The sequence below is a fragment of the Bidens hawaiensis genome, unplaced genomic scaffold (assembly GCF_021521415.1).
Source record: "Bidens hawaiensis isolate Kalapana, Puna unplaced genomic scaffold, B.hawaiensis_p1.1 tig00030473_1, whole genome shotgun sequence".
NCBI lineage: Eukaryota > Viridiplantae > Streptophyta > Magnoliopsida > Asterales > Asteraceae > Bidens > Bidens hawaiensis.
Window position 1 is genome coordinate 40,026 of NW_027505180.1, and position 19,553 is coordinate 59,578.

General features: G+C 36.0%; 1 protein-coding gene and 1 pseudogene across 1 annotated transcript; both read left to right on the forward strand.

Moving 5' to 3' along the window:
* The first annotated feature begins 328 nt into the window (after window positions 1–328).
* LOC143611285 (eukaryotic translation initiation factor 3 subunit D pseudogene) lies at window positions 329–1,942 on the forward strand (annotated as a pseudogene).
* A 10,847-nt stretch (window positions 1,943–12,789) lies between these two features.
* On the forward strand, window positions 12,790–14,477 carry LOC143611287 (non-classical arabinogalactan protein 30-like). Its single transcript, XM_077085522.1, has 2 exons — window positions 12,790–13,171; window positions 14,045–14,477. Exons 1-2 carry the CDS (start codon window positions 12,790–12,792, stop codon window positions 14,374–14,376), a joined length of 714 nt encoding a protein of 237 aa, XP_076941637.1. The 3' UTR covers window positions 14,377–14,477.
* The last annotated feature ends 5,076 nt before the right edge of the window (window positions 14,478–19,553 follow it).

Consider the following 19,553-nt stretch of genomic DNA (forward strand, 5'->3'; position numbering starts at 1 on the left):
CTTAAAACAAAAAGGATCACTGATACAACAAGCATTTCACTATTCAAAATGTAGTGATTGCCTTATATAAACGATTCACTAGTCAAAGGTAGTGTTACCATCTACGTTTCATTGATCTCAAAAGTCAGTCATCACCAAACAACAATGGTGAACCCCTCATAAATCAACGCTAGTGACAATTTTAAGGCCCAATAACGAGAGACCATGGCTCAAGTACGACGAGTTATACTGTTAGGGTCTTACAGGCCCATTAACTTCCCAACTCCGGTTAGGGTTTTAACTTTTAACCACACACTCTCCGTCACCACAACCCACTCACCGGAAAACCATGGTCGCCTTCCAAATCAACGACGTACCATTCAACCTCAACGGCTGGGGCCCACCAGACTCCACCACCACCACCCCATTCTCCCGCTCCCACCGATTGGACCCGATCCAACAACCGCACCAAAAACGCCACCGACTCCGCCGGAGACGACGACCCCACCTTCCATCTCGTCGAAGGCAAACCACTACCACGTCCGAAATGGCGGTTTTATAATAATAATAATAATAATAACCGGAATAATCAATTACCCCAGCGCCGGGATGAAGAGGTGGAGGCGCGTAAACGTGAAGCCGAGAAGCAACGCGCTCGCCGTGACCGCACGTACCATGCACGCGCCGGTCATGATAATAATAATAACTCTAACTCTCGACGAGACGCCGCCGTGTTTAAATCGTCAGTTGATATTCAACCCGAATGGAATATGATTGATCAGATTCCGTTTTCGACATTTACCAAATTGTCGTACAATGTACCCGAACCCGAAGATTTAGTTACTTCCGGGTCGGTTGAATTTTACGACAAGGGTTATGATCGAACGACGCCGAAGAACAAAAGGCGGTTGGAGCGGTTCAAGACCCGGAACTTTTTTAAAGTGACGACCACGGACGATCCGGTTATTCGAAGGCTTGCGAACGAGGATAAGGCCACAGTGTTTGCGACGGATGCGATTTTGTCAACACTGATGTGTGCGCCTTGGTCAGTTTACTCGTGGGATATCGTTGTTCAGCGTGTGGGGAACAAGTTGTTTTTCGATAAACGAGATGGGTCGCAGCTGGATTTATTGTCGGTTAATGAGACGTCGCAGGAGCCGCTGCCGGAGGCGAAGGATGATATTAATTCCGCGCATTCGTTGTCGGTTGAGGCTGCTTATATTAATCAGAATTTTTCGCAGCAGGTGTTGTGTAGAGATGGGGAAAAGGTTAACTTTGATGAACCAAATCCGTTTGCGACTGAGGGCGTGGAAGCGGCGTCGGTTGGGTATAGATACAGGCGGTGGAAGTTGGACAATGACGTGTCGTTGTTGGCTAGGTGTGAGGTGCAGAGTGTTATGGAGGTTAATGGTAATAAATCTTATATGACTGTGAATGCGTTGAACGAGTTTGATCCGAAGTATTCGGGTGTGGACTGGAGGAGGAAGTTGGATACTCAACGAGGGGCGGTTTTAGCCACCGAGTTGAAGAACAATGCTAATAAATTGGCTAAGTGGACTGCGCAGGTGATACTAGCTAGTGCAGATATGATGAAGTTAGGGTATGTGACTCACGTTCATCCTCATGATCATTTTAACAATGTGATACTGGCGGTTGTTGGGTATAAGCCGAAGGAGTTTGCGGGTCAGATTAATTTGAATACTAATAATATGTGGGGAATAGTGAAGGCGATTGTGGATTTGTGTATGAAGTTGAATGAAGGGAAGTATGTGCTTGTGAAGGACCATCGAAGCCGTAAGTCAGGATTTATGAAGTTCCTGTTGATGCGTTTGAGAATGATTATGTTGAAGAGCCGTTGCCGGAAGATGAACAGGTTCAACCGCCTGTTGAAAATGGTCTTAATGTTGAAGGAAATGGCGGTGTGAATGGCGTTGAGACTGAGGAACTTAAATCTGAAGCGTAGATGGTAGCAATTTCTTATTGATAATACACAGCCCGTAGTTTATTTAGTCCATCAAACATCAAAAAACATATTTGCATACAATTTGAACTCAGTTTTCACATGGCTGTTTAGATATCGATTTTATAATTTATATGTTTGATATATTGATTTTAAGATTATGATTTTATTTACAGTTTAATCAACTGTTCATTGTTTCTATGCCTATTTTTTGTTAGTGATTCAAGCTAGATACATTGATTTTATATAGTTTATGACCTCTTTTCTGCTTTTGAATCACATGTTTATAGATGTTATACCTGATTTAAACGTGTTGTTACTTCTACTTGTTATTTTGAAGTATGTTGTAAGCATGTTTTTATATGTGCGCTATATAAGTGCCCTTAACAACAATTGTTCGTTTATTTGTATTTGATCTAAGGAATGGCCTGGTGAACAAAAATTATTTTTGTGATACAACAATGATATGGTTTTATTAAATCGTGTGTAAACCTGTATATATGACCAACGTGCTATTATTAATAATATTAACTGCTATGCTTTACTTGCTTAATTAAGAATCTTATTATGCGATTCTGTAACAAGTGTTTCATTTGTAACAGGTCCTCATTTTGGAATTTGAGTTGCAATGTTTAGCTGCTGGCTTTTCGGTGATGTTTTTGGGTGCAGGCCTCAAAATTTTCTTTTATATTTTTGCGATGACCCGTTTTGTCATATGCTATGGATCTAGTTGTTTGAGGTTATATTGATGTTCCCTGAGTTTAGAAAATGGTCAGAGCCTTCTAATCGACATTAATCTTCATAAATCAATCATATCATTTTATGTATAGTTTGTGCTTGAGAGATGAAGTATGGTTTGTGTTTGGCGGACAACCTTCGGGAGAGTAGAGTTAAAACTTAATCCAAAACGCTAATTACTTAAAAAACAAACACTAAAAACAGAAGACTGCAGCCATAAGCCTAACAAAAACCAACACAGAAAAAACATAACACGAAAACCTAAGGCTGCACCTAATCACCCAATTGATCAGTAAGGATCTATGATCCTGCTAGGGACGCCCAAACACCTCTTAATATGCCCCGTGTAGGGCTATACGGGGCGTATTGGGTCCCCCAATATGACTCAATATGCCCTTTATAGCTAGCTCTATACAGGGCATATTCGGGGGTGCTTTAACAAAAAGGGGGTGTCCCTAGAATTCCCTTTATATAACCTTTCTTTGTAAATATTAAAAGGCATGAGTTATTTCCACACCATGTAGGTTATTTGAACACCAGGGACGTCTATATATAGCTCGTGTAGGGGCTGGGCTGTATGAGCCGTATAGATGCGGAATTTTTGTCATTTTGTGTTGGAGAGTGTCAGTTGTTTGAAGCATATACGACTCATATAGGGGCTATATGCCCTGTATAGACTGAAAAAATTGTCATCATGTCGCCTTTGAACATATGTAAGGGCTATATGACTCGTATAGCCTCTATACGAGCAGTATAGAGTTGTTAACACACCAGGGGGTGATGTTTGAATATAACGACCCTATTCAAATCTTACGAAATCCGAAGGAATCTCTATGGTTGGATAAAACTTAGGTCAACGCCCAAGTCTATTGTTTGGTAAACTTTCATTTTTCTTGTTCATAGCTTATGTTTCTAATGAGGTTGCGCTAACGTACTTGTATTTTCGTTTTATGTTCACTATTCGCGTCTAATTATATACTATGGGTATGTTTAGTAAAACTAGCTGGTGGCTAGAAACTGGAAGCTGGTGGCTGGTAGCTGGAAGTTGTAAGCTGGTAGTTGTAACTTTTTAGATATATTTAGGTGTTTGGCAGAGTAACTGAAGCTTTTAATAAAACTAGTTGGGCGCCCGCGCGGTGCGGCCGAGTGCGCGCGCAACCTGACATCAACCGCATAATCAGTGTCGGTATGTGATTCACTTGATAATAGTGCACACATAACCCGATTGCAAACGCGTAATTCGTGCAAAGGTAGTAAGCGTGTAACCGGTGGCGAAAATCGAGAAACAAAACTGAAATATACAGTAATTTCAAATATATAATTTTTTAAACCAACCTCTTTTGATCTGAAACCCTTTCTGATCCGGCACCGTTTTAATCTTAAACATGTTATGACCTGGCCCCTTTCGACTCAAAACCATATCGACACAAACCGAACTACATTAACCCTTTTTGTGTCGACTCGTTCCGACGCTAATTTGGTCTTACACATGACCCGTGCTCGTCTGACTCGATTTGTTGTCAATCATAACCGGTAATTACGTAGTATACTAATTTTTTGAAGTTAAAAAAGTATAGCAATATGATACTCAAATTAAAGAGAATAAAATGTTCTTTTTTATGATGCAATTTGTTCAAAAAAAAATATTAACGTTTGAAAAGTTATAGTCTTTTAAAGAGTCATCGGGTAATTAGTTTTGAATAAAGGTAAAATATGTAACTATTATAAAAATTAACAAAAGTTGATAAAATTTCTGGTACCAAACTTATAAATTCAATTGTAAAAGCTTCTAGCTTTTCTTAAACGCTACTACTAATAGCGTTTAAACATGGAGCTTTTTCTCTAAAGTTAAAAGCTTGAAGCTTCTTCCACCAAACAAATCTTTTTATTGAATATGAGTTTTTTCTTAAAAGCTTGAAGTTTGAAGCTTTTAAAAGCTCCTAAAAGCTCTTACCAAACATACCCCATGTCTTTTGATTAAGTAAATAAAAAAGAAATAAATTAATATTGTATACAAATTAATAATAAAGTTGAAGGAGCGGTATAACGCCTCAACGGCTAGCCAGTAACCACAGTAGCAGAAGGCCTTCTCTATTCAAACACCCATTTTGCTATTTGGACACCTTGTCCCATCTATACGAGTCGTATAGCTCATACTACTCGTATAGGTGGCAGCTTTTTGTCAGTATTCGTTGACCAGTTAATACGAGAAGGCCTATATGAGTGGAGGCCTATACGAGTTGTATGAGCTATACAAGACAATTTGAATTTTCATGAGTGGAAGCCATACGAGTTGTATGGGCATACGAGATGAATTTTAAATTCTTTTCTACCGACATTAGTAGCATTTATTTGTAATAGATAAAATTGATTTTTTTTCAAACGCAAATACGAGTACTATTGGCTACGTGACTTAAATTATTAAACACTAGAAATTCTCACTATAAAAAACACTTATGCTACAACGTTTTTAAAATAAATATTTTATCGGATTTTTCTTATGATTAACTGAGAAATCAATTATTTCTCGTCTCATTGAACATATGGAATACTCTACAACATTCTAAACTCGTTTATAGCTTACTTTACACAACTGAATATTAATTATTTATTTTTTAATTAATTTTTTATGAAAAATACAATACTAGTTATTAAAAAAAAATAAACTCTTAGATTTTCAGTCTGTTTCTCTCTTTTTTTTTTAATTTACACCACTATGTCATGTCATATAATTAACGGTGGAATCTTGTTTCGTGTTAAATAATTTTCAGAATATTATATTGTGTCAAATAATTTTCATCATGCGAACCCGTGAGAATCTCGGTACGTATGAAATTATTACCCTATCTGTACAAGTCGTATAACCTACACTACTCGTATAAAACTAGTCATACACATGCTCTTTTAGATTATACTACTCGTATAAGTATTTCGTCAGGTCAAACGCCGTTTGAGAAGCTGGTATGTATGATTTGAAAAGGGTGCATAAAGATTAAAAATAACTCGTATAGGCTATACTAGTCGTCTAGTGGGTGTATGGACAGTATACGAGTAGTATAGGCTATACTACTCGTATAAATATCAACATCGTCTCGTATAAGTCATACGACTCGTTTAAGAATTTGGTCAAACACCTTTTACAAAAAGATGGTGAGTGTCAGAGTATGGAAGTCTATACGACTCGTATAAGCTATACGAGTCGTATAAAGGGTGTCTGAATTTTGAAGGTGAGTGTCTTATTAGCAGAACCCTAGCAGAATTAACCACGGTGATTTCAAATATTTAACCGTTGTAAAGTGGTGTGAAAACCCTAAAGTGCCCCCACTCTGTAGGGGTAGCCTGCAATAAAGTTTGCAAAACTACAAAGCCTGCTTCTCACACACCTGTAGGCTGTAGCCTTCTGACCACTAGAACCGTGCACAATACTCAATAAATAATAAAATAAATAAATAAATACCTTACATAGTTATGTATGAAACCCCGTTAAATCAATTATTTACAGTTTTTACCCTCAATGGTTGATTTAAGTATTTAACAGTTATTTGCGAGTCCCATTTTGATGGCCAAAACAAATTTGAAAATCTGAATTTATATATCGAAGATTGCTAAGCTAAAATTGATATTGAAAGGATATCTTTGAATTACCTAGAATGAATTTATGAGTGGTTGTTGCAATAGACAAACAACAGCTGTCCAAGTCATCAGAACACGTCTCGTATTTGAATTGGATGGTTTGAGTTTTCACCACCCGTTAGTTGAATGCTTTTAGTTTATCAAAAGATGAGAGCACGATCGTTGTACTCTTACCCTTAATTTTAAACTAGGTAGCAAGCCCTCCACGTTGCGACGGCTGGCACGAATTCGGTTGGTATCGGTTAGGTTCGCACTGTTACAAACATTAAATCCAAAACACAAAATAGTAAAACACCCAGAACACTCGTATAACATATGATACGAAAAAAAAATTAACATATTTAAAACAACGTTTATTCGGTCGGTAAAACACGGTTATTGTAACGGCGAATCAACATGAATTTTGTTAGTATCGGCTATTTTGTTACGGTTCAGAACTAAACCCAAATAAAAATTCCGTCAAATTAACATATTTAAAATAAAAATATGAGCGTTACGGTGGCGAGTCGACGCGACTTCGGTCGATGTCAGTTAATTCATTACGGGTACAAAAACCAAACCTAAAAGCTAAATTCATCATATTATCATAGTTAAAAAAAATAAACAAATAAAACATACTATAAAACAAAACTAATAAAAGAACCTAATACAACATAGTGAGTACACACAATATCTTAAATAACAAAGGAAAAACATAGTGAGTACACACTATATCTCAAATAACAAAGGAAAAAAAAAAGATCGAAGCTTCTGCTGTGGAGGCTCGAACTCAAGAGGATGCAAAGCACAAGTTATTTGTAAGGGTAGTCATTGCCACTAAACCTAAGCAGATTGTTTAAAAAAGTAAATTTTTAAAAGGCAAACAAATAGCTTTAAAAAGTTGTGACACCAAGCTTTCCTTTTTATCTATATACTAGCTTTTAAACCCGTGTATTACACGGGATTTGTCAAATAATAAAAATAAATAAAGTCTGTTATTAGAAAGAAATGAACAAAATTAAAGGTAAACAGAAAATAAAATATGTTACAAATAATAAGAAGTCTAAAATCTTAAATTTAAAATTCGAGAAAATCTCTTTATATACAATATCTGACAAGATTGTTTTGACTTATTACCCATGTATAGCTATGATGAATGAGATGAAAGATAAGAGCATTCCCAACCCATTCCTCAAAATTATGTGAGGATGGTTTGTAAATTATAGGATGGGGTTGTGAGTAGAGGAGAGAGAAAACTTACATGAGAAAGTTAAATTTGAGGTTTTATCGTAGATACTGTATAGTTTTTTAATATTTTCTTAAAGTAGTTGTGAATGAAAGAGAGAGAAAATATAATGATAAAGGTATAAAAATTATTATTTAATTAAACATGAGAGAGAAAATATAGTGTTTTTTAGTGTAATTATATGATATATATGGATATAGGGTAGGGAATGGGCTGGGAATGCTCTTAGAGAATTAAAAGAAAATTCTTAACTTATTTGTCAAAATTGTTTTGACCCATGACTTATGCATAGAAAGGATAAATAAGATGAGAAATTAGAGAATTAGAAAAAAAAATTATAATCCATTTGCCAAAATTACTTTGGCCCATGACACATGGATAGCTATAATGAATTAGATGAGATTAGAAAAAAAATTATAACCCATTTGTCAAAATGGTTTTGCCCTATAACCTATTGATATATAGAATGAATGAGAAGAGAGATTAGACCAATAATGAATGTGAGATTGTCACATCATGCTCATTATTTTCTTTTATTAGTATTGTTAGATAAGATGTTAGATATAATAAGATCATCTTCGTCATAGGAAATTATAGGCTACGTTGTCTTCTTGCCCTCTTAGGCTATGCACTATGGGCGCGGAATGAGGGGGGAGAGGGGCGCGGTGGGCATGAAACACCGTAGAGGGGCGCGGTGAGGTGGGGCGCGGAGAGGGGAAGGGTGGAGGGGACGATGGGCGTGGTGGGGGGCCCACCACTAACGGTCACTAGCCGTTTAAAAAAAATTAAAATTAACATTTCTATATAAATTCAAACGTTTTTCTCAATTTTACTCAAATAACTTTCATATTCACACCAAATTTAACCATCTTCACAACATTCATCTTCACACCAAATTTAACCATCTTCACAACATTCATCTTCACACCAAATCATGAATCCTAACTCGAACCCGAACCCGAACACGGGCTCAAGCTCAACACCGAACCCAAACCCGAACCCGAATCAAAACCCGTGGGATCCGAGTTGTATGTGGTGGGCTAGTTTGCAGCAAATAACGTCGACCTTAGCAACCCGTTCTATGCAAACCAACAACGACCGACGATTCCTCCACCCATGCCACCGTTTACCCCCGATATGTTCTTTCGGGCACCAATGCCGTATACGTCCTCGCAAGTACCACAAACCCAAATACCCGAAACGCAAGTACCCGAAACGCAAGTCCGGCGTCCAAAAAGAAGTCATAAAAAAACAGAACCCGGGTGACGTTTGAACAACCGAAAAGGGCGACGACATATGTGGGAAGCGGACGAGGTAATGGCGTTAGCCTTAGCGTGGATCGACTCTTCCGAAGACTCGATTCAAGGTATATTATAAAAATATTTATATGTTTTCCATGTTATATTTTTTTTGTTTACTAATAGACAGAATTACAAATTTTGTCCTTTAAAAAAAGCCAAATTACGGTTCGTGTCCTTTTTTTAGTTTCCTAACAGGCGGTGTACTTTAAACCTTTTTTTCTACACGTTATGTCCTTTACGTTAACTGGGTTAGAAAAACTCAGTTAAATGCCCTCACGTGAGACGCATGTGAGGGCATTTTTGTCTTTTCGTCTACCCTGCAACTTCTTCTTTAACTTAACCTACCCCTCAGCCCTTTCTCTTCCCAAAAACTCAGTACAATCTCCGGTGAACAATGGCTTCAGCTCCGATCAAGATAAGCAATGAACAAACTCCTGATCTTCAAATCACTTATGAACTGAAACCCTCCAAATCACCGGTAACCGATGTGACTCCTGTGGCTCAGCTTTTGATGTCTAAAACCTCGCCCCCTGCTCCGTTAACACCTTCGGTTGCATTATCGGTATCTATTCACTATTTATTATTAGTTTGCAAGTACAATTTGAGTTATTGGTGGTTGGATCTGCTGTGCTTTTAGGGCAAACGCAAAAGGTTGAAGCCAACCAGATTTGACTTTGCTTCCTTTAAATCCAAGAAGAAGAAACACCAACGCTTGATTTCAAAGCATAAGGTTTGTAATTTTGTTTTATATATTGTGAATTTGTGATGTATAAACCCCCAAATATGGAATTGAAATGTATTGGTTGGTTTTAATCATTTTATTCATAGTGTACGTGGTTCAGTTTTTATAGAAAAGAGAATGATAACTGATTGATTATTTTTTGTTTACAGGCGGAACATGATCCTTCGAGAACGAGTTTGAGGTCGGTTTGGGTACAAATACGCACCAAGTTCTGTACTTTAATGGGTCGAGGAGAGTATCGCGGGAATGACTCCGTCTACAACAAATGGAAGTCATTATGCACACAAATAACCGACTTCACAGCCATTCACACCCACGTTGTGAACAACAGAAAAAGCGGCATGGGCGATGCCGATGTGTTGGAGGCATGCTTAAAACAATACAAAGCGCTTTATAATAAAGATTTTAGCATGTTGGATGTTTGGAGACAATGCATAAGCTCGCCAAAGTGGCATACGGTCCCGACATCATCACCACCGCGACCGTCCAAACGGTCAAAGACAACGTCTACTTCGGCCGATCAATCACCATCACAGCCCATATCCGATGGTCGTTGTTAAATTAATCTAAACGAGTTGGATCCGGAATTAATTTTTGACGAACCGGATGAGTTGCCACGACCGGTAGGAAGAGATAAAGCCAAGGCGGCGACTAGAGGTGGAGGATCTTCGTCCAGAACCACATCCTCTAAGAGTTCCGACACGAGCTCGCATCTTGAAAACTTGGAGCGAAGGCTAGCCGAGATTGCCAACATTAAAAAACAAAAACAGGAGGGCCTCATGAAGGTGCACGAAGAAAGAAAGGTGATGCTTGCGGAATACAAAGCGATGCACCAAGAGCGAACGAAACAAAAGGAACTCGAGCTCATCACAAAAGATCTATCGCATCTAGATCCTATGTCGCGGGCGGTGATGGAAAAAAGAAGAGGAAAGATATTGGCTAAATATGCAAACGAGGACGAGGACGACGAGCATTAGTTATATTTTTATTTTTAGGTTTTTTTTTATTTGTAGGGTTTTTATTTTTATTGGTTTTTTATTTGTATGTTTTTTATTTTTATTTGTATTGGTTTTTTTGTTTTATAAAAAAAAAAAGAAAAAATGTTGGGCTTCGAAGCCCCCTCACCATAGAGGGGCATTATGCACTGGGGGCTTTGATGCCTCCAGTGCCCACGTGGCGCTGTAGAGGGGTTTCGAAGCCTCCCACCATAACACGTAGCCTTACTGTTTTTAAGAACTTCATTATACAGAGGCTGAAGAGATGACGTGGATTAGGTGCCCTAAATTAGCTTACGTTTCACTTTGTCACCATGAATATACAAATTAACAAAATACCACTTAACATTTTTACCTTTACGCTAGCATTCAAATCCTCCGCCATGTAATAAATGTGACATGTCGAGAAATAAATTTTTTTCTCATTAATTTAAGAATTGTTGTTAAAAGAATATAACGTAGCATTCAAGATATGCCATAATAACAACACTCATAGCTTGTTAACATTAAACTCTAAACCTTCAACCTAAACTTTTAACATAAAAGTTATAACAAAATAGCTTTAATTATAACAACATTTATTTCTCTAAAACAAAATAGGAAGTTACAATAGTTTTGATATATTTACCTTTTTTTTAAAACAAAATAGCAAGTTACAATAGTTTTGATATATTTACCTTTTATTTTTTTTTAACACTTTAGTTGCTTTTTAAAATAACCTTTTACATACCCATGACTTTGTGATTGTGGTTAATGGATAATTACCCCCTTCAAAATGAACGGTGGCGAAGTTTGGGCTTCGTCACGGTGGTGATCGAAGTCACAGATTTAAAAATTTTCGGGTCGACGATTCGGTTTGTGTCTGTGGTTCGGTTCGGATATAATATGATATCTATATATCTAAGTTTTTTTTCATTCATTCAAACGATTGTTCTTACAATAAAAAAAACTAGATAATTTTTTAACCAATGGAGACCTAAATTATTCATAATAATGCGAGAGCCGAGAAAAAGTTAGAAGAAGAATTACAAAGCAGCTCGACGATCTTTAAGATTCTTGAATTCCTTAATTATGGATTTTGAATCAAATGTTTCAGCAATTTCTTTTTCTATGTAAACCACCAAGCTATTCATGAGATACTCATCTGACATCTTATTGCGAAGGCGATTCTGAATATTTTCATTGCTGAAAACCCCCTCTTTGTTGTTGTAGTAGAAACTGGAATTGTCAAGATTAGCCGAACCACTCTATCAACCAAATAGTACGTCTCATATTTATGAGTTTCCACAAGACTTTTGCATAAATAAAAAATTCTTGAAAACACCACTTAGATTGGTATTCTTTGACATTTCAAAATTAAAATTCTGCAATTGATATTGTAAAAGAGTAATTTCCTGCTCCCTAATCCATCCCTGTTATAGCCTCCCTCAATTTGAGTTACGTTTTTTACTATTCGACTACTATTTTGTAGGGCTGGCAATTGGGTACCTGTTAAATACACGATAAGACCTGTTAAGCAAAAAAGTGCGGTATGTGATTTTTTAATTTTCTTAAATAATTGAAATTAGTAGGCTAGACTCCATCATATCCCCTTATTGGTACATGAAACTTAAAACTGTCTTATAGTCATGACATATAAAGTAGTTAAACGAGTCGTATTTGTGTTTGATACTTGTGTTTAGCGCGTCGCTCCATACCTGTTAAACCTGTTAAGACATGAATTGCCAGCCCTACTATTTTGTAACTTTTGTTTATAAAAATTGTGAGGTTTTATAAAAAAAATCAAATAATGGGGTATTATATTTAAAAAATAAAAAAAGCAATGGTGACCGTTAGTATTTTGAAAAAATAAATCAGGGTGACCGCGCTTAATACCTATAAAATATTTCAGGAAAAATCGTGAAATTTACCAATGACAGTGACCGAGGCCACCCCGAATCCTAAAAAAACTTCGCCATTGAAAATGAAGGTAGTGATTTCGGATCTTTCCAAGTGCAAAATTAGTGTAATATTAGTTGAAAACTGTTTATTAAATAAAACAACCTCTAAAATGTATTTATTTTAAAAAATTGAGCAGTGTTTTTTGGAAATCTTGTTTAGCTTAGGCCCACCCATAAAAAGTATGGTAAAATGTCAATATTACCCTCCTTACAATTCCTGCATAAATATCACCACCAGCTTTTCACCATTCACCAACACCTCAAAAACACTCCAAAATGGGTTTTAAAACTTTACTCTCACTTCTACTACTAACCTCTTGCTTCATGGTTAACACCTTTGGTCATGACACTGATGACACCATCAGCTGGACTCAGTCTCCACACCACGCACCATCATACCAACCGGTCGCATCACCCGCACCTCACCACCATCACAAACTAGCCTCTCCTCCCACTTCCCACGCGCCCACCAAGGCCCCGGTTCACGCTCCGGTTCACCCACCCACCAAAGCACCGGCTCAGCCACCCACCACCTCACCGGCACCAGTACTACCGCCGCTGCCGCCGAGAAAACTGGTGGCCATTCAAGGTGTTGTTTACTGCAAGGCTTGCAAGTACACGGGGATTGATACACTCATTGGTGCTAAACCACTTCAAGGTATATTATTATTATTATTATTATTTTATAAAAATATGCATGCATTGTAAAAGTGAAACCACTACATTGTTGGGTTGTACTGTACAAGTCAACGTGTGGAGAAGTATGGTGCAACTCGTTTATGCATCTGGTTGCGTTATTATGATGGCCCGTACAACTAACTTATGCATAAAAATTTAAGAATGTGTGTAAAATGTAAATATATAACGTACAAGTTGTTATGCACGCTATCGTTTTTGTTGGTCTGTGGGTACAACCCATCAATGCACTGTTGGGTTTTACCGTTTTGTACTTTCCATTTTTCAACACAATGTGGGGTGGTACTGTACTAGTCCATAATGCATAAAATATAGTTTTCAATTGTGTAGTATGGTACATTGGGACTCTAGAAGACCCATGTTTTAAAAACCGAATATTAAACAGGTTCTAGAACTTAAAAGACGTGGTAAATAATATAAAATTTTATTTATGTATATAAATCAAAACATAATATAAATATACTCTATATATTTTTGTGACGTTACAGTTTGAATAATAAATATAAGATTTAACTAAATAAGATATAAAGACAATGTGTCAAAAAAAAATATTTTGATGCAGTGATGAGTTGTACCGTGCAACTTAGCAGTGCATAAAAACAATGTGTTAAGTAAAAAAATAATTGAGGTACATGGTACAAGTGATGAATGCACACAAATGGCCACACCATGCTTTTTCTTGATAAAAACAAAATATAACGTTACCAGGATACAAGCGATCAATGCACAAAACTGCCACACCATGCTTTCTCTTGATAAAAACAAAATATGAGGTTATCAGGGTACAAGTAATCAATGCATGAAAATAGATTTTGAATTTATTTGACCATGACAGGAGCTGAGGTGCTATTAACATGCAACAACACAAAGTACCCACTGAGGGTCAAAGGTACAACTGACAAAAACGGGTACTTCTTCATCAAGCCACCCAAGACTTTGACCACTTATGGGTCCCACAGGTGCAGAGTGAGCCTGTTAACCTCATCCATGGCTACATGCAACAAGCCAACTGACCTTCATGCTGGGGTCAAGGGGTCTTTGTTGGTCCCTAGCAAGAAGCCACCATTGTCGAGCCCGGATGCGCACCCACTTCCCTATGATGTGTTCACTGTGGGCCCGTTTGCGTTTGAACCATCTTCTAAAACTCCTTGTAGTATGGAGGAGTAGTTTAGTGTTCGAGAGCGTGGTCTTTGAAGTTTTATTATTTTAGTTTTAATCTTAATGTTTATGATGTATGGACTTATTGTAATTTGTAAGGTGCCATTTGGTTTCTAGAAGATGAAAATCTTGATGTTATCTTTTCATCATCATCGTACTCAGTATATCCCACCAATAGCAATGCTATGGTAGGGTCTGAGGAGGGTAAGATGTAGACAGCCTTACCTCTATCCCATAGGGATAGAGATGCTGCTTCCGGTGAGACCCCCGGCTCGATAGTAGTTTTGCATCAAGCCTTGGACATAAGGCACATAGCACTCAATCATCGGGACACCGGCTGATCGGTGCATGTGCCCTTGTCTTTCGGCTATCAACGCCGCCACATGATGCCTGATTAGCCTTCCGCCACTTTTAACGTTATTTTCACGAGATTAGTAAAATAACGTCAAAATTAGTGCAATTTTACTTTTGCCCACCCGAGGGTTCACACATATATACATTATATGCGCGCACAGTGTGAAATTGAAATTGCTATATGTCCTTTGTTGTGGTTATTATTTTGGTTTTAAAATGAATCTTACTAACATAGTAAAACGTGATTGTAACAAGCTGAACTTAGAGCATGTTTGGGATTAAATGTGAGAATGCTTATTGATGATTTTAAAAACCTAATAAGTTAAAATGTGTTTGTTAATAAATATTTTTCAAACTCAATCCCAAACACGCTCTTAATATTGAAAATGCACAAATCAAAATTATAAAAATGTTGGATTGAGTTTTGGCATGTAGTTGTAAGGGACTAAACTTGTTCAAGTAATCAGTTATCATAACACGAGCTAGATTGTGCTCTCAATTTTAGTAAGTGGAGAATGTTGCGCAATACCATTAGCAATGATTAATCTTGATTTTTTTTTTGCATGATTCATTCGCTAAGTCATCAATCAAAGTCAATCAAAATGATGGTACCTAATATGAGAGATAGATTGCTTGTATACATTGCGAAGTACCACTTGAGTGAGAAGTTGGTGCTTCTTGTAATTCTATCGATCTTTTGAACATCCTTATTTCGTTAATAAAACCATCAATGCATATCGTTATCTCTCTGTATGTGTTTGAATGAGTTATGAGCTAGTGATACGCACTATCTAAATTTCTTAAATTGTTAAATTGTAAACTCAAGTATTGACTTGTCACTTCTGCCATGGATACACAAAGAAAATGAATGCTACGTGAGCCCATGCCAACTATGTATTGAATTTTGTCCGGTGAAAATACGTTTATTAACGATATGTGAGTGAAAAGTTGATGCTTGACCGATACTTAACATACAACATGACATTTACTCTAAACTGATAGAAAAAAGGTTTGTATGTAAGGAAAAACTGATATTTAATAGATTGACGGTAGATGCATGTCATTGTGATATAACAACGTAATTATAATCAAACACGAATATAAAAATGTTACAAGAAATTACTATATTTGGTATTTCCTGTACTGTTAAAAGTTTTATCACATTGTTTCACCATTTTTGTTAATTTATGTTAGGTTCAAAAGAATAGGCAATAATAATGGAGGTAGATGAAGATTAATGTCTCCCTAAAGGAAAGCATGAGCATGGGTGGAGACCATTTCTTTCACAACTTCCTATGGAAACTTTAACATCAAAATGTAAAAAGTAATCGAAAAATGTACAACTAAACCATGTAAGATTTGATATACCTAGTCACAAGATGAATGGGCTTCTCTTTATTTGTCTCACGTACCTTGTCCCACTCAACTTTTTTAAATTCAAAGTGAACCATAGTTCCCAAGAAAAAAACCAGGAAATTGTTGGTAATTGATTCCCTTGTAGTTGATAAATCTGCTAATTAAAAGATGGGTTTAGTATAAAGTTATTTGATTAAAATACTTTAATCCCGTTATAGTGAAAAAGGTCTCAATAAATCTATAAACAAAATATTTTGACACATAAAAAATCAAGCAATTCACAGGAATTGAAACAACTTTCCTACATTTATAAATTTTTGATTAAATGCAACCATTTTTTAAGAACCAATCATGATAACAAAGATAACTACTTTATTTATACATGGTAATTACTCTAGTTAAATGAACTAACCAGTCTACAAATAAAACAACTATTATTACAAAATGTAATTATTTGTATACATATAGTAACTATGTATGAGTAGCGTAATTACTCTTATAACTCGAGTAATTAGTTTTTTAACTAGAGTTTTTTTTAATAAATAGGGTCATTATTTATAACCAAAGTAATTATTTTATACGTAGAGTAATCAAGTCGATAAAGTTATAGTTTTGCAACACCTAGTTCAATTTGTATGCTTCGTATGGCATTTACACTTTGTATGTTAACTGCCCCCTCTGTGTGTGTGTATTTGACAATAGCTTGATTGTTATAAAGAAGTAGATTTCGTATAATATCATCCCAAGGCTGTATGAGTGACACAAAACCAACGAGAGGAATGAGAGGAAAAAAGTTAGAAATTCATGGTATTGGATGACCACATACGGAATCTATGAGGGAGAGTAGACCATACATAATCACTTTATTATAAGTTTATACCTTTTCAACTAGGTTGGTACAAATACCATATAAGATGCTTACTTCATGTCTTTTCTCATCAACGCCTCTCTTTCAATAAAACACGCAACACCTTCGAGTCTTGCTGAACGACAAAGGTCTTTGTTAAGTTAGTCATTAAGTTAGTAAGATTAGAACAACTTCTAGGCACATATCAACCTAACATAAGACAATGATATTTAAACTTTTTAACATCTTCAAAGTAAAAAATGTTGTTAGTGTGTTCTTGAAAACTAGTTAGTGTTAATTGGTGCAGCGAATTACTTTACCATGAAAGTTATATGTTATGTAACACTCGGTAGTTCTTAAGTCCCCAACATTGTATCACTATTATATATGCATCGTATTTCTCATTATTCAAACAATATATTGTGTAGTATTAATGAGAGTGTAGGTTGATATCGTCTAGAGGTATAACAAATTGACAATTACCGACTGAACATATCTGCCGGTAATTACCTAGGGATCTCCTATGGCAAGCAATAAGACCGAAACATAAAAATGCACCTTAAGATCAATTACCAACGAAATTTCTGCTCGTGGTTAAACCAACAGTTAATGACAGATTAATTACGAACACGTTTAAGAATTGTATAGTTTCATCGTTTTTGGATGGAATAGCTTGCCGATGGATGGTCCATCTGTAATCCGTAGCCAACTTTGAGGATAAGATTTTCAATTGGATTCACACTAAAGTTCTCAGTTGTTTTTCAATGTAGGCACTTTTCAATTAGATTCTCAATTAAACTTTTTAGTTGTTTGTGACTAAAACTTGCTACAAATAACAACAAAATGCAAAATTATGTTTGGGCCACGTTTAACCGGCTACAAGGCCATTTTACTTTATTGGTTCGGGCTTTAGAAACTGGTCCACTACATTCTTATTGTTAAATTTATGTTTTTATCTTTGAAAGTTACTTAGTTACTTCCCAGATAACTATGTGGAATCATGGTCCAGTGTCGATCGTGTTGGCTTGATTGGTTACGAATTGTCGAGTTGAATTCTTTAACCCTAACCCGGCTCATATACCTATTCGTATCGCACTTGACCCACTTAAAATCGTGTTGTGGCCGGGTTGTGTTCCAGGTTGACTCGTTTGATGTTTATTTATGAAATAAATACTGCCTAGTGACTTAGTAGCAATTTAAACATTTAATTCAACCGAAATGAAACATTTTTGTAATAATTGTTTTTGTTTATTTATTATTTTTATTAAAACGGGTCCATTACATTCCTTTGGACTACAAGACTGAAAGAACAAGAAAAAAAATAAAAAATCAGAGACTTAAAGAAATCTTTTGGATTAAAAACAGAAATTTGAGCAAACCTCACCTAAAGTAGTATTTAACAATTAATAGTACTTAACAGTTAACACTAATGTTTATTACATGAGCGGTGAGCCTATGTCAGTTTGGGCCCAGTTTAAATTGGTAACACAGCCATTTTACATCACTAGTTGGACTTGGGGCTAAAGAAACCTGCCCATTGCATTCTTGTTTACTAAATTTACGCTTCTAAGGATTTTCATATTAAAAAAATATAATAGTTTAGTTTTCTATGAAATTTGCTACGTACGTAAAATAAACAATGATATAAGGTTTGGACTAAACCCATTTCACTTAAATCAAGTGACCAATTTTCAAACAGTTTTCTTTTAAGGATTATCTTTTCTCTCACTTGTAGCCATCCAAATTATCATCTCTGCAAATGATATTATTTTATCCTTATCACAAATTTAAAGTTAAAAGTTATGGATTCTTAACGAAAACATAAATTTATAAGATGATTTCTATAATTGTTTTAAGAATTAGCAATCTTTAGTATTCCTTTAATAGGGTTTAACTACGTATGTAGTTACATAGTATTTTATCCTGTGATCAATGTTGTAAAAGTAAGTGTCTAAGGCCGAGTACTCCCCGAGTACTCGCTACAAGGTATGGCATCGAGGAGAGTTTTTTCAACTCCGCCTAGTTACTGATAATCGATCAAAAGTGGTCAACCCTAGCCAAAATTACATCTAGTCGGTTAACTTGGGCCGATTTTGACTTAAAAAGAAAACATGATTCATAGTTACATAATATTATAAAAAAATATCACTTTTTTTTAGTTAATGATTAGCAAATGTTAGAATAATTTAGTATTTGAAAATATATATTCTCTTATTTATATCGATATTCAACTTATTTTGTTATAAATATTAGCATACTTATGATATTTGACATATATTTGTTAGGGCTCGGATTTTCGGTATCCTTAGCAAGCAATATGTTCAGGATAATTCCATGATATGGTATCCTCCAAGGTAACAGGTATCCTAGATGTATTGTATAATTAACGGATTGTTTGCTCTCCTTCCTTATTTACCAGGTCAAAGGACGTTATCGTGATTGCCTAAAGACCCGGACTTGCAGCTAATAGATCGTGATAAAAAAGGAAACGCGCTTAATGGGGAATTAATGGCTAGTTAGATTCAGTCTTTTATTTTCTTAATTATAGGCCTTATTGTTAGCTTCTTTTTATTATAAATAGAGCTAGAACCGGATCATATCACACACACTAGACACACGAGACTTACTA

What these genes read in the sequence shown, in the direction of transcription:
- LOC143611287 (XM_077085522.1), top strand. Translation starts at nt 12,790, where the DNA reads ATGGGTTTTAAAACTTTACTCTCACTTCTACTACTAACCTCTTGCTTC. An exon ending in TGGTGCTAAACCACTTCAAG is followed by an intron (nt 13,172 to 14,044) that starts GTATATTATTAT and finishes TGACCATGACAG; the next exon opens with GAGCTGAGGTGCTATTAACA.